This window comes from Prunus dulcis, chromosome 6, assembly GCF_902201215.1.
Source record: "Prunus dulcis chromosome 6, ALMONDv2, whole genome shotgun sequence".
Lineage (NCBI taxonomy): Eukaryota > Viridiplantae > Streptophyta > Magnoliopsida > Rosales > Rosaceae > Prunus > Prunus dulcis.
The window spans coordinates 473,243-485,475 of NC_047655.1; the positions used below are offsets into that span (position 1 = coordinate 473,243).

At 37.4% G+C, this 12,233-nt stretch overlaps 2 protein-coding genes across 3 annotated transcripts in view; one reads left to right on the forward strand and one right to left on the reverse strand.

Annotated features, from left to right (window-relative positions):
* The window catches only part of LOC117630952 (probable acyl-activating enzyme 18, peroxisomal), a 5,814-nt gene extending 1,489 nt beyond the window's left edge, over positions 1-4,325 (forward strand). Inside the window, exons 2-14 of one of the 2 annotated variants that reach the window (XM_034363834.1) lie at positions 88-217; positions 310-569; positions 779-980; positions 1,295-1,335; positions 1,543-1,671; positions 1,827-1,900; positions 1,998-2,218; positions 2,489-2,583; positions 2,664-2,880; positions 3,084-3,209; positions 3,386-3,484; positions 3,634-3,840; positions 4,023-4,325. In XM_034363834.1, coding sequence (XP_034219725.1) covers positions 88-217; positions 310-569; positions 779-980; positions 1,295-1,335; positions 1,543-1,671; positions 1,827-1,900; positions 1,998-2,218; positions 2,489-2,583; positions 2,664-2,880; positions 3,084-3,209; positions 3,386-3,484; positions 3,634-3,840; positions 4,023-4,136 — 1,915 coding nt within the window. In that variant the 3' untranslated portion in view covers positions 4,137-4,325. The remainder of the gene's footprint in view (positions 1-87; positions 218-309; positions 570-778; positions 981-1,294; positions 1,336-1,542; positions 1,672-1,826; positions 1,901-1,997; positions 2,219-2,488; positions 2,584-2,663; positions 2,881-3,083; positions 3,210-3,385; positions 3,485-3,633; positions 3,841-4,022) is intronic. The other variant, XM_034363835.1, reaches the window with a different exon arrangement.
* A 537-nt stretch (positions 4,326-4,862) lies between these two features.
* Positions 4,863-6,059, reverse strand: LOC117633030 (feruloyl CoA ortho-hydroxylase F6H1-3-like). The gene is made up of 2 exons (XM_034366699.1): positions 5,557-6,059; positions 4,863-5,436 (listed from the first exon to the last, which is right to left on the reverse strand). The coding sequence occupies exons 1-2, from the start codon at positions 6,057-6,059 to the stop codon at positions 4,863-4,865; spliced, it is 1,077 nt and encodes a 358-aa protein (XP_034222590.1).
* Positions 6,060-12,233: the final 6,174 nt, after the last annotated feature.

Sequence of the window (12,233 nt, forward strand, 5' to 3'; positions counted from 1 at the left end):
AATAATTCTGCAGACATGGAATGTCTTCTTGCTACTTTTCATTTTTGCTTCACAATTATAATTGAACCTGTTATTCTCTATTGTCAGATACCAGTCTAGACATACAAACTTGGGACGGTTGATGGAAGCGCATGGTTCAGAACTTTTAGGAACATCATATAAGGATCCCATAACAAGTTTTAGCCTTTTTCAGAAATTCTCAGTTCAGAATCCTGAGGTAAGTACTCATTTTATCCTAAGTCTTTTCCAGTGTTTTGATTAAAGGAACTATGCTCTTATTATAATTCATTATGTGTATATGGTTATTAGGCTTACTGGTCAATTCTTCTGAAAGAGCTCTCAGTTTCATTTCGAGATGCCCCAAAGTGTATTCTAGATAGGACTGACAAATCCAAACCCAGCGGAGCTTGGTTTCCATATTCAACATTGAATATTGCCGAATGTTGTTTGCTACCCACCAGACATCCAAGAAAAGAGGATGATAGGTTGGCTGTTATATGGAGGGATGAAGGGTGTGATGATTCTGCTGTTAATCATATGACGTTAAAGGAACTTCGGGAACAAGTAATGTATGCTCCTATTTGATTTGCCCTGTACCATTTAGCTTTTTCTTTTAATTGTTTTGAGATTCATTGCCTGTAAGTGTTGATTATGACTTATCTCAGACGCATCTAGTCGTTCTGCGTGTTTAGTTAATCTTTCCAAATTATTTTCCTTGTTTGCATAATATCCTGTAGTTTTTTTCCTTTGTTGATTTTGTCTACAACATAATTGACAGGCTGGTGGCTAATGCACTGGATACAACCTTTTCAAAGGGTGATGCGATTGCTATTGACATGCCAATGACAGTCAATGCAGTTATCATATATTTGGCAATTGTACTAGCAGGATTTTTTGTTGTATCAATAGCGGATAGTTTTGCTGTGAAGGAAATTGCAACTCGCCTGCGTGTGTCTAAAGCAAAGGGCGTCTTTACCCAGGTGAATTTTTCTTGATGAGTTAAACCATACCTTTAAAATTATAGGATAGCAAAGTAAACTAGACCGGCCCCTGATTACTTTCTGTTGGGAATTTTTTTACTTGCTAAACTATTGCAATGTCAGCATGTCAAAAGTGCTGCCAAGGCATGTTATATATGTTTTGCGCACTAAAAATGAAGTTCGCACAATACTCATCTAGTATCATAATTTAGTGACCTAAAGTACGATTTTTATTTTACTGCTTCTCATATTTTGCAGTCTGTTTTTATGGTTCTTTGTCTTGGAAATGATTCCTACCTTCACTTTGTATTCAGGATTTCATACTAAGAGGAGGTCGAAAGTTTCCTCTCTACAGGTAGATACTACTTCCTTTCAAATCATGCTAGTCTCTACATCTGTCTTCTTTCAAGGATGGTGATATTAAAGTGATAATCATGGATTTGAATGCTAGTCTAACCCCAGAAGAGCCCTGATAAAGAGGGATATGCTTTTGTCACCATAACTTAATTGTTACATTGGTGAAATGTGACATGTTTGGGTTATGATTTTTCTTTCCTTGCAGTCGGGTTGCAGAGGCTGCCTCGTGTAAAGCTATTGTGCTTCCAGCAATTGGGAGCAATGTAGGCATTCAATTAAGAGAACAGGATCTACCCTGGAGTGATTTTCTTTCTAGTGTCAGTCACAATCCAAGGTAATCAGTACACCAAGGTATTGATTGGGCCACTTAAGACTTTGTTATGCAATGAGAGATTGCTGAGTTTATCCAGAAAAGCTTAAACATTTTCTCCATGAGTGTAGTTTTAAACAAATTTCAATGTCATTGTAATGGTGTTCTTTTCTTGGCAGAAAGAATTATTACTCTACAGTCTATCAGCCAATAGACTCCACAACTAATATCCTCTTTTCATCTGGAACCACAGGTAAAGAAATTGCTTTCAGGACAACATTTATTGTTAGCTCTCTACTTTAAAATTCATTTTCATCTTGATCTTCAGTTTATATTTTCGCATTCATCAGGAGACCCAAAAGCTATTCCATGGACACATCTTTCACCAATTAGATGTGCTGCTGATTCATGGGCTCACATTGATATTCAAGTTGGAGATGTCTTCTGCTGGCCCACAAATTTAGGATGGGTTATGGGTCCAATTTTACTCTACTCATGCTTTCTAACTGGTGCAACTCTTGCTCTGTATCATGGATCTCCTCTAGGTCGTGGCTTTGGAAAATTTGTGCAGGTGACACCTACATACTTCTTCTCAATGAGTTCATTTAATACAAGTTCTATTCTTTTCAACAGCTGAGCTTACTTCGTTCAATTAAAAGATATTAAAAATGAAAGGTGCATGTATTGCTTGCAGCTATAAAATGAAAGATCTCAATGAGGAATAATCTCCTAATTCATTATTTTTTATACCCTTAGATTGGAAAAACTCACTTAGCTCTTAAAGATCATAAAAGTGATATGTCATCCAAACACCTTATTTTTTTCTATTATATCTTTTCAGGATGCAGGAGTCACTATTTTGGGTACAGTTCCTAGCTTAGTAAAAGCTTGGAAGAATACCCAGTGTATGAAAGGCCTAGATTGGACAAAGATAAAGTAATCTTCTATGTAAACTTCAGATAAACTTATTTGTATGAATACCAAGAAAAAAAAGACTTAAACTTGGTTGTGTGCAGATCATTCGCTTCTACTGGTGAAGCTTCAAACGTTGATGATGATCTTTGGCTCACTTCCCGTGCTTATTACAAACCCATCACTGAATGTTGTGGGGGCACAGAGCTTTCATCGTCCTACATTATGGGAAGTCCACTGCAGCCACAAGCTTTTGGAGCATTTAGCACAAGGTCGATGACCACAGGTTTTGTCATCCTTGATGAACATGGAATTCCTTATGTAAGCACATTCTTTAGCTGGTTTTTAATAGGGGTTCAGTTTCTTTAATTGTTACAATCACCTACCTGTCGCTCGATTACATCATGCCAGCTCGGCAGATATGTTTTTCTTGAAGCATTGGGTGATGGGTGACAGGTGGTCAAAGATAATGTGAACAAAATCAAACTCATTGATATATTTTATCTTCTTGATCAACGTGACAGCCAGAGGATCAAGCTTGTGTTGGGGAAGTAGGTTTGTTCCCACTATACATGGGAGCAACTGATAGACTGCTAAATGCTGATCATGAAGAAGTTTATTTCAAGGGAATGCCAATGTACAATGGAATGGTATGATTAGAACTGCCTTTCTTACGATACTTGAACCTCTTTATATGCTTAAATGTAACTGTCAATACATTCGAACGCGGGTTCTAGATGTGCACTGTAAAGTTTCATGTTCGTCAATTCAATTACTCTATGATGAAAGCAAGAATTTTTCTATGATTTGGCGTATGTATCTCCAGCACCTTAGAAGACATGGAGACATACTCAAAAGAACTGTTGGAGGCCATTTCATTGTTCAAGGCAGGTCTGATGATACCATGAACCTCGGAGGAATCAAGGTAACGTGTTCAACTGCCCCCTCTGTTTGATGAGTGATGCTGAAGCATTCTTAAGTCATATATGAATGAGCAAGTATGAGCCTGGGTTGCTTGATCATCTGTTTATCTTTAAATTGATATACTTTTTTTCAATCTTTCTTGATTTTCAGACAAGTTCTATTGAAATTGAGCGTGTCTGTGACCGGGCTGATGAAAGCGTCTTGGAGACGGCTGCAGTCAGTGTTGCACCTGTGAATGGGGGTCCTGAACAGTTGGTTATATATGTGGTATTAAAGAAAGAATTTGACTCCAAAGCAGACCAGCTAAAGGCGAAATTCTCAAAAGCAATTCAAAGCAACCTCAACCCTTTGTTTAAGGTTTGACTTTTAACATTCTCTATCTATTCAACATGGAAACATAAGCTCAAAATTCACAATTTAAAGGAGTAAAATGGTGTGATGTTCCAGTTGGCTTGTGTTTTGTTTCAAAAGACAACCTGGTTCATGTCATTTTTAGTTGTTTATGTGATTTCTCCAACTGTTGTGATGGATTTAAACAGGTGAACCATGTCAAGATTGTTGCAGAGTTTCCTCGAACAGCCTCCAACAAGTTATTAAGAAGAGTTTTGAGAGACCAAATGAAGCAGGAGCTCTCTGTTCGGAGCAGAATGTAGTGGAAGCATATTCATTGCATTTTGGTTAAGGCCCGAATAAATAAATGTGTATATATATGTTAGATATATGTATGTATCACATTCATATTCACTGATGATACCATCAACAATGATGATATGTTATGTTATGTATGGTGTACCATAAATTAATTAATCTTCATATGTTAGCAAACTCAATCGTACTCTTCCCATCACGAGCCTCTGCCTTTCCCATGAAATGCTTGACATAATCAAAATACCAGATTGCTTTCTCCCCACTCTTGCAGGTACTCCAACAGCGGACTAATCATGTCAGGCGGCCATCCCTTCTAGCCCAGCTTTGTCACTGCACATAGCCATGTTAGTGGTTCACCTACCAAAAGTAGGATACTTTTTTGTGTGTGTGTGTGTGATTATCACACCGTCTTGTAATATTACTAATCCAGCCGATAGTTTATATATTACAGCAATTCGCCAAAAAGTTATCATGCACTCTCAAAGTGCAATTTCCTTCTTGTGAGTATGTAATGACTTTGTTGGAGTATCAAACAGCTCCCAAATATACTAAAATTAATTTATCTGAAAGTAAATATGCATTTACATAATGCGATAATCACATTATTAATCACATCTCATTTTCACATGAGCCACTCCTATGTGGTACAAACATTTTTATTTCTAAGACCTTGATCACTAAGCTTATTCACACAACATTGCTTTCCCATATAGTGCATATAAAGTAAAACTTCAAATTTTGGCAAACTCAATCGTACTCTTCCCATCATGAGCCTTGCGGAAGAAATGCTTGACATAATCAGAATACAGAACTTGCTTGTACACTGCTTTCTCCCCACTTGCAAGCACTTCCGGCAGCGGAGAGATCAAATCCGACGGCCTCGGGTTGACAAATATGGGGACTGAAATCCTGTTCTTACTTCCATTCGCAGCCACTCGATGCTCGATGCTCTTGTATCGTCCGTTGCTCATGATTTGGAGTGCATCACCAATGTTGATCACCAACGACCCCTTCACCGGAGGGACATGAATCCAAGTCTTCTTGTCGGTGCCGCCTAGCACGTAAAGGCCGCCAATCTGGTCTTGAAGGAGGACGGTGAGTGTTGAGACGTCGGAGTGGCGGCCAACTCCAACTGTGAGCTCAGGGTTTGGGCAAATGGGGTAGTAGTTGAGGTTAATCCGCATGGATCCCATTAGAAGACCTTCTTTTGCTTGGTCTATTTTCACATTTAATCTCTTCATTAGCGTCTCTAGGAGTCGTTTTATGAGAATTTCGGATTTCTTCATGTATTCAAGCACTTCATCCCTGCAAACATATATATACATGCATATAATTATTAGTCAATACAAATTAATGTGCTACAAATAGTTTTTATAATATTTTGTATATACAGAGTAGACATTAATAATAGTGAGTGAAGCTTACTTGCAGGCAGGAGGCCAAAGTGCAGAGGCCTCATCCTCAGAAACATAGAAGAGACTAAGGTAATCTTTCCACTCCAAAGCCTTCTCTGCTTGAAGGCTAAAGCTCGTCCCAAACCGGACATTGTTCGAACACGAACGCTCTTTCGAATTCTTACTCTTCTCCTCAGCTGGCAACTCAAAGAAGCGATGAGTTGCCTCCTTCACTTTCTCAAGCACTTCAACGGGCACCCCATGGTTGACAAGTTGAAAAAACCCCCACTTCTCTGCTGCACTGCAAATAGCTTCTGCAACTTTCGGGTCGTCCCAGTTTGACATGTCGATTATGGGAACAGTCTCTTCGGAGTTTTTTATCCCAAAACTCGCAGTGCTAATTCTCTCTTCAAGGGGCTGGATATATTGCTTTGGAAGGCTTTTGAGACCCATTTCTGAAAGACCCTTAACTCCATTGCCATTGTTTATAACAAAGTTGGTGATACCTGAAGGGCTGGCCATGGTTGGAACCATTTTTTCTCTGGTATGATTTTGGGATTGACCTCTAAATAGTCTAGTGGAGGTTGAGGAAAAGGTTAAAGAAAATTCTGTGATCAAGTAAAGTGGCAACAGAGCTTATTTATACGTGAGTTGTGTTATTAATTATTTAATTAACAATTACTCACCAACTCGGGTAGCAATTAGCATGCTTTTTAGGGTTTGCGACTGGATGTCAGTACATGCATGCATTATTCAGTGGGCCACATTGATGAAATCTGAGCTTTGGGGTGGGGGGTGTTATGGAGAAGTTATTCCTAGGTTTAGGGGTAGGTGATCGCGGGTGCTTCATGTTATCGTATATAAAAATATTATACTTTATTTATTATGGTAAATTATTCAAATGGTCTTCAAATTTGTACATGATTTATATTTTGGTCAATAAACTAAATTATTCGTTCAAATGGTCCACCAACTCTTTATATTAATCGACGCTTTGGTCCTACCGTTACATTCTGTCAATGTTGCCATCAAATATAAGGGTAAAATGATCCAGTTAAATAAAATAGTAGATAAATTAAAAACTTAAAAAACTTAAAATTTTAAAAATAAAAATAAGAACTATTTCCCAACTCTCAGCCCCCAACCCCCAACCCGATAACCCCATTGCCCCATTGCCCCATTGCTCCAACGCCTCCATCTTCTCTTCCCCATAGCCCACCCTATCTTCCCCTCCCTCCATGTACAACCTTGAAAACAAGAGTAAAAAAAAAAAAAAGGAGAGACAGAGTGAGAGAGTTTGAATTGAATGAATTTTCAGGCCTTCTTCGTCAGCAATTACAGAATAAATTTCAAGGCTTTTAGAGCTTGCTTTCTGTTCTGGAGATGGAGGAAGATGAAAATCGCAGAGGGGGAGAGAGAAGAAAATCATAGGGAGGGGATGGGTTTTGTGGGTCTGGGTTCGTGGAGGTTGGGGTTTTGGGTTGTGGGTTCGTGTGGTTGGAGGTGGTGGTTCTTGGTTTAGTTTGCAGCAAGGTCTAAAATATCGATGATATCGGAAATATCGGTAGTCTAAAAATATGGAAATTTCGATGGAAATATCGGGATATTATCGATATCGATAAAAATTGAATAAAAACCACGGAAATTGTAAAAAAAACTTGGAAATTTTTATTGAAACTTTGGAGAATGTTTATTTAGTCAATTATCTATGAGTTTATCACAAAAAATTAGAAGGAAATGCATTGCATGATGGATTTAACTAATTTAAGTTGATTATACAGTAAGCGGGCAAACACTATGAGTGTAAAAAATATGTAATAATTAATGAAAAAAGATTAAATACACCGTAATCATTTATATATAATGATTTACTATAATATTTTACACTTTGTACATTGCATGGTAAGATACATGAGTGACTTAGTACCACATGGAGTTCCTACGAGGTTCAAATTTTTCACTATCTTCATCATCTCTATGTGTAGAGTAAGTGTATTGTGAAGAGTAGTCATCAAATGATAAATCCCCAAAATAGTTTTGCATGTAATTGTTAACATACCACCCATATAAATATAAATATTTTAGCATACTATCACAAAAACATAAGTGATATGGTGTTTAAGGTGTTGGAGGAGTAAAATAGGAGGGGTTCATATCCCCTTTGTGCTTTTTTCTCCCCTTTTTCCCCTTTTTCCCTTTTTTTTTTAAAAAAACTTTTTTTTCCTTCACATCGATATTTTCGATATTTTAGCGATATTACACCGATATTTTGACAAAATATTGCTGAAATGTGAGCGAAATTATCGACATCGATATTTTCCGATATTATCGTCGATATTGTCGATATTTATACGATATGTACATGGATATGTTCCGAAATATCCGTGATTCAAAAAAACCGAAATATCCTCGATATTATCGATATTTCGGACTATGGTTTGCAGGCTTAATTGCAATAGTTGTGCAAATTTATTTGCAGATTTGTTAATATAACCATGGATGGAGTTATTAATATAACCATGGATGGAGAGAGAGAGAGAGAGAGAGAGAGAGAGAGAGAGAGAAGAAGAGGGAGGGCATCGCAGTTGTGAGGGCATCACCTCAGCTTCGATGGCTGCAATATCTCATAGTTACATGATGGAGGTTCGAATCGCATAGGGGGCTAGGTCGTAGAGGGGGTCGCAAGGGGAAAGGGAAGCAGAAGGAGAAGGAAGGATGGGGGGTGGTTATTTTTTGTTTTTTTAATTAATTTTAAAAATAAATAAAATTTTGTATTATTTAATTTTTAATCATATATTTTTATTTTTTAGTTGTCAAAAGTCTTATTTACCCCCACAAATATAGTATGTACTGCTCACATGACTAAATTTAACAAAAAATGTAACAGTAAGACCAAAGTGCCGATTAATAAAGAGTTGGTGGACCATTTGAATGAATAATTTAGTTTAGAAACCAAAATATAAATCGGGTATAAATTTGAGCACCATTTGAGTAATTTACCATATATTATTAAAATTGCGTCACATAAGATTTTCATGTCCTACATTTATTTTGTCTTGTCAAACCTCTACATGATGTGACGTGCATCACTAATCAAACACAACACCTAAGTTTATGAGATTAGCAAAACGAAAGACATTAACGAAATTTTGGTATTAAATTCTAGCAGGGAATGTGTTAGTACGAAAATTGTATTGGCATTTTCTAGATTTAGCATAGGTTGAAAATTAGTATGTGGAGAATTGTTATTGGACGTTTTGGCACCACTTATTCAATCTCATACTTCCGAGGCATGACTTGACTGATATGAGAAACTTGACTTCAAGTAAATCATGACATAACCATACATTCACAATAGGATTTATAGGTGAAGTTATTTTCAATGTCATTATAATTTAAGTTAAAAGGTTAGCGTTTTCTAGAGTGACGTGCACCATGCTTATCTCCTAATAAACTTGTTTTAGGAGATGAATGTTTCTTCATAAAAGTAGATGTTGGTATGTCATCTTCTGTTTGACGTCTTAATAAAGAGACCATATTGCCTCAGGATTGGTAGTGATAGTTGATTAGGTTTTAGAGTCATTGTTGAATAGAAATTGTGGTCCCATGAGTTTCTCTCTAGCGAGAGAACCTGCCTTGCATAAAACGTTTGGTTTTTCTTTTCTAAGGGTTCAACGTATTTTGTTTATGAGCATATTGAATTTTTCAAGAGAAAACTAATGTGTATATTTTTTTAAATAAGTTATCAAGTGTTCCTTGTTTGCTTGGTGATTTTTTAAATTCTACTATCATTTATATTGCATTCATATGCATGTCGGTGACTCATACGGTTAAGGGCACCAAGACTGTTGTGGCATTTATCCGCCGGCAAGCTTAAAGCAATCGCGACTACTATTGCGTTCAATATAAGGAGTGTCAAAGATCATCCCTCGACAGAAGTTGAGTTACGAAGAAGTCGGTAAACTTTATCTAGATTGCGTCTAAGATAAGTGTGTAAGTACTTCTTTTAATCTTCATTCTATAGTGGATTTGCTTTAGACTAAGGAGTCCTGTGGATTTTCCTCAGAGGTGGAGTTTTACCACGTAAAATAAATATCTGCGTGTTCTTTACTTTCATATAAATCATGCTTCGAAAGTCTATTTTTATTTATTGTTATTAATATTGTATTAGCCTATTCCAGTCCTGATCTCTTGGACCCCTGTAGTCCAAGAGATTTATGGTCACTCACCGTTGGATGTAAATTCAACGGTTCACTCATTTATGACTTGAATCGGGTAATAATCATTTATGTCATATTGCATTTATATATATCATTTTGAACCATTAGATTAATATCCAACGGTGGGTGACCATAATCTCTTGGACTCCTGTGGTCCAAGAGATCGGGACTGTAGCCTATTCACCCCAATCCCCCCTCTCTCTAGGTATTCTCAGTCATCCAACAGGTAATTTCAGAATGTGTTGAGTTTAGACTATAAAAAAGTAATTTAATGTATGATGAATTGTCCTACATAATTACACATATTTTTAGTGGAGATTATTATATCTATTTTCAAGTTTAGTTTAAGAAAATATATATTTCAAAAGTACACATATGCATTGTATTTTTGTATATGGATTAAGATTTGGGAAATTTTGTTTTTAGCTTTCTGTTACCTAAATAAGTTCTTAGTTGTAAATTAATTAAATTTAGTATAATAATCCAATCGATCAACAAAATGGATGAGTATTGAGTAGGGCTCGTCAATGGGCAGGGCCGGGCTAGCCCGGCCCAAATCTAACGAGCTTAAGCCGGGCTGGACTTTAAAGAGGAGAAAGAAAATATCGAACCGGACCGGGCCGGGTTTTTTTAGAAAATTCAAAACCCAAGCTCGACCCATAGGCCGGGCTTGATAAAGCCCATCGGGCCGGGCAGAAACGGGCCTACTTCATTCGAAAAAAATCATAAACTTAATCATAAGGGCATTTTAGTGTAAATTTGAGATTAAACTCACTTAATTCCAATATTTTCACATCAAACCAAATTCATAAAATACCCAATAAAGTCACACAACTTAATAAGATTTTCTACAAAAATAATAAAAACAAGTATTATTTTTGAGGTTATTACATAATTAGACCATAATACGTTTTAAAAAATAATAAGTATCAAAAAGATTTTTTTTTTTAAAGGATGGTATAAATAAATATGTAAATGTTTGATGATGTGTTCAAGAAAAACATGATTATATTTGGTTGTATGATTATGTTTCGTAATATGATTATATTTGGTGATATGATATGTTATTCATCTTATTTATATATATAATTGTTGTATTAATAATTGACACAAATTAATGTGCTAATCATCCAATTATAAACTAGGAATGAGTAAAGAAAAGTAAATGAAATGAAACAAAGTATATATGTGATTTAAGTGATATAATCATAATCTTAAACTCTTATTTATACATAATTATATATGTATGCAGGCCTAACGGGCTGGGCTTTTGTGGGCGGGCCGGGCCAAGCTTTCTTGGGCTTAATCGGGCTGGGTCTATGGGCCGGACCGAGCTTCAGACACCCAAGCGCAAGCCCAAGCCTAGCCTGGCCGAAGACGAGCCGGACTGGGCTTTTTTCCAATGGGCCTGGCGGGCCCCTATCGTCCCACAAGCCCGCGGGCCAAATGATGAGGCCTAGTATTGAGACTTCAAAATTCCTGCAAATTTGGTATTTTGTGACAGGACCCGACCCAATTTCCGCTTTGGAGTTCGAGCCAAGTCCTGTGCGTGTCTGACACCTCCGAAAATTCGGCAGAGTCTCCCCTGTATTTTGACCAATCCCAAAATTTTCCACCTGTTAAACACTCAATAAATTCACACCAACTGCCAGAATAGGATAGACAAATATTTGCCAGCTTCAATTTTTCCACTAAAACTAGATATCAAAGCAATTTCTAAAGTTCACGGGGTTTCAGGGATTTTTCTACATAACTCTACTTTACTTGGTGGCGCGGAAGCTTGGAATGGCCCAGTGGTGGATCCTGCGCACTTCTACGATCTGGGGGCGAAAAACAGGTTGAAAATGTGAGTGGACAAAAATAATGTTCTTGAAAACAATTTTATAAATATAATAACCCCCATTTAAGATTAAGTAAGGATCTAAATCGAGGGTTTGTCTATATTTTAATGCAAGGTATTCAAATGAGCATGTAAAGACCTACTAATGAATGTGCTCGTATAACTGAACAAATATGTAAAGATATAATTGTGCGAATATCAAGAAACTGATATAAAATAACTGAAAGTCATAATTAAATAAAAGAAAACTCAAAATCCTTTGAAAATACCACTTATTTGTACCCCTGTCATATCCGTCAATTCCCCTAGCAGGTCTCGGGCGCCACGCAGTCTACCCGAGCCGCAAACTGGCGAAATCAGGGGACTATGATCAGCCTGATCTGCCGGCAGATTTCTCGATGACACCAAGTAAGCTCGAGTCGCTCTGGCAGGATGCAGGGGACCGTAGTCAGCCTGATCCGTAATCCTGGCAGGTCTCGGGGACACAGAGTCAGCCGAGCCGCAATCCTGGCAGGTCTCGGGACACCAAGTCTGCCGAGCCGCAAATCCTGGCACTCACGGTCCGAGCGTCCCCGAAACTCGTGAGGCAAAGTCAAGTGCACTGACTAAACTGTAAACAGACTAGATGTCCGTAGACATCGGTCCGTC

Coding starts and splice junctions, on each gene's coding strand:
- LOC117633030 (XM_034366699.1), bottom strand. CDS start 6,059: ATGGTTCCAACCATGGCCAGCCCTTCAGGTATCACCAACTTTGTTATA. Junction 5,437..5,556: donor CTTTGGCCTCCTGCCTGCAA/GTAAGCTTCACT, acceptor ATATGTTTGCAG/GGATGAAGTGCTTGAATACA.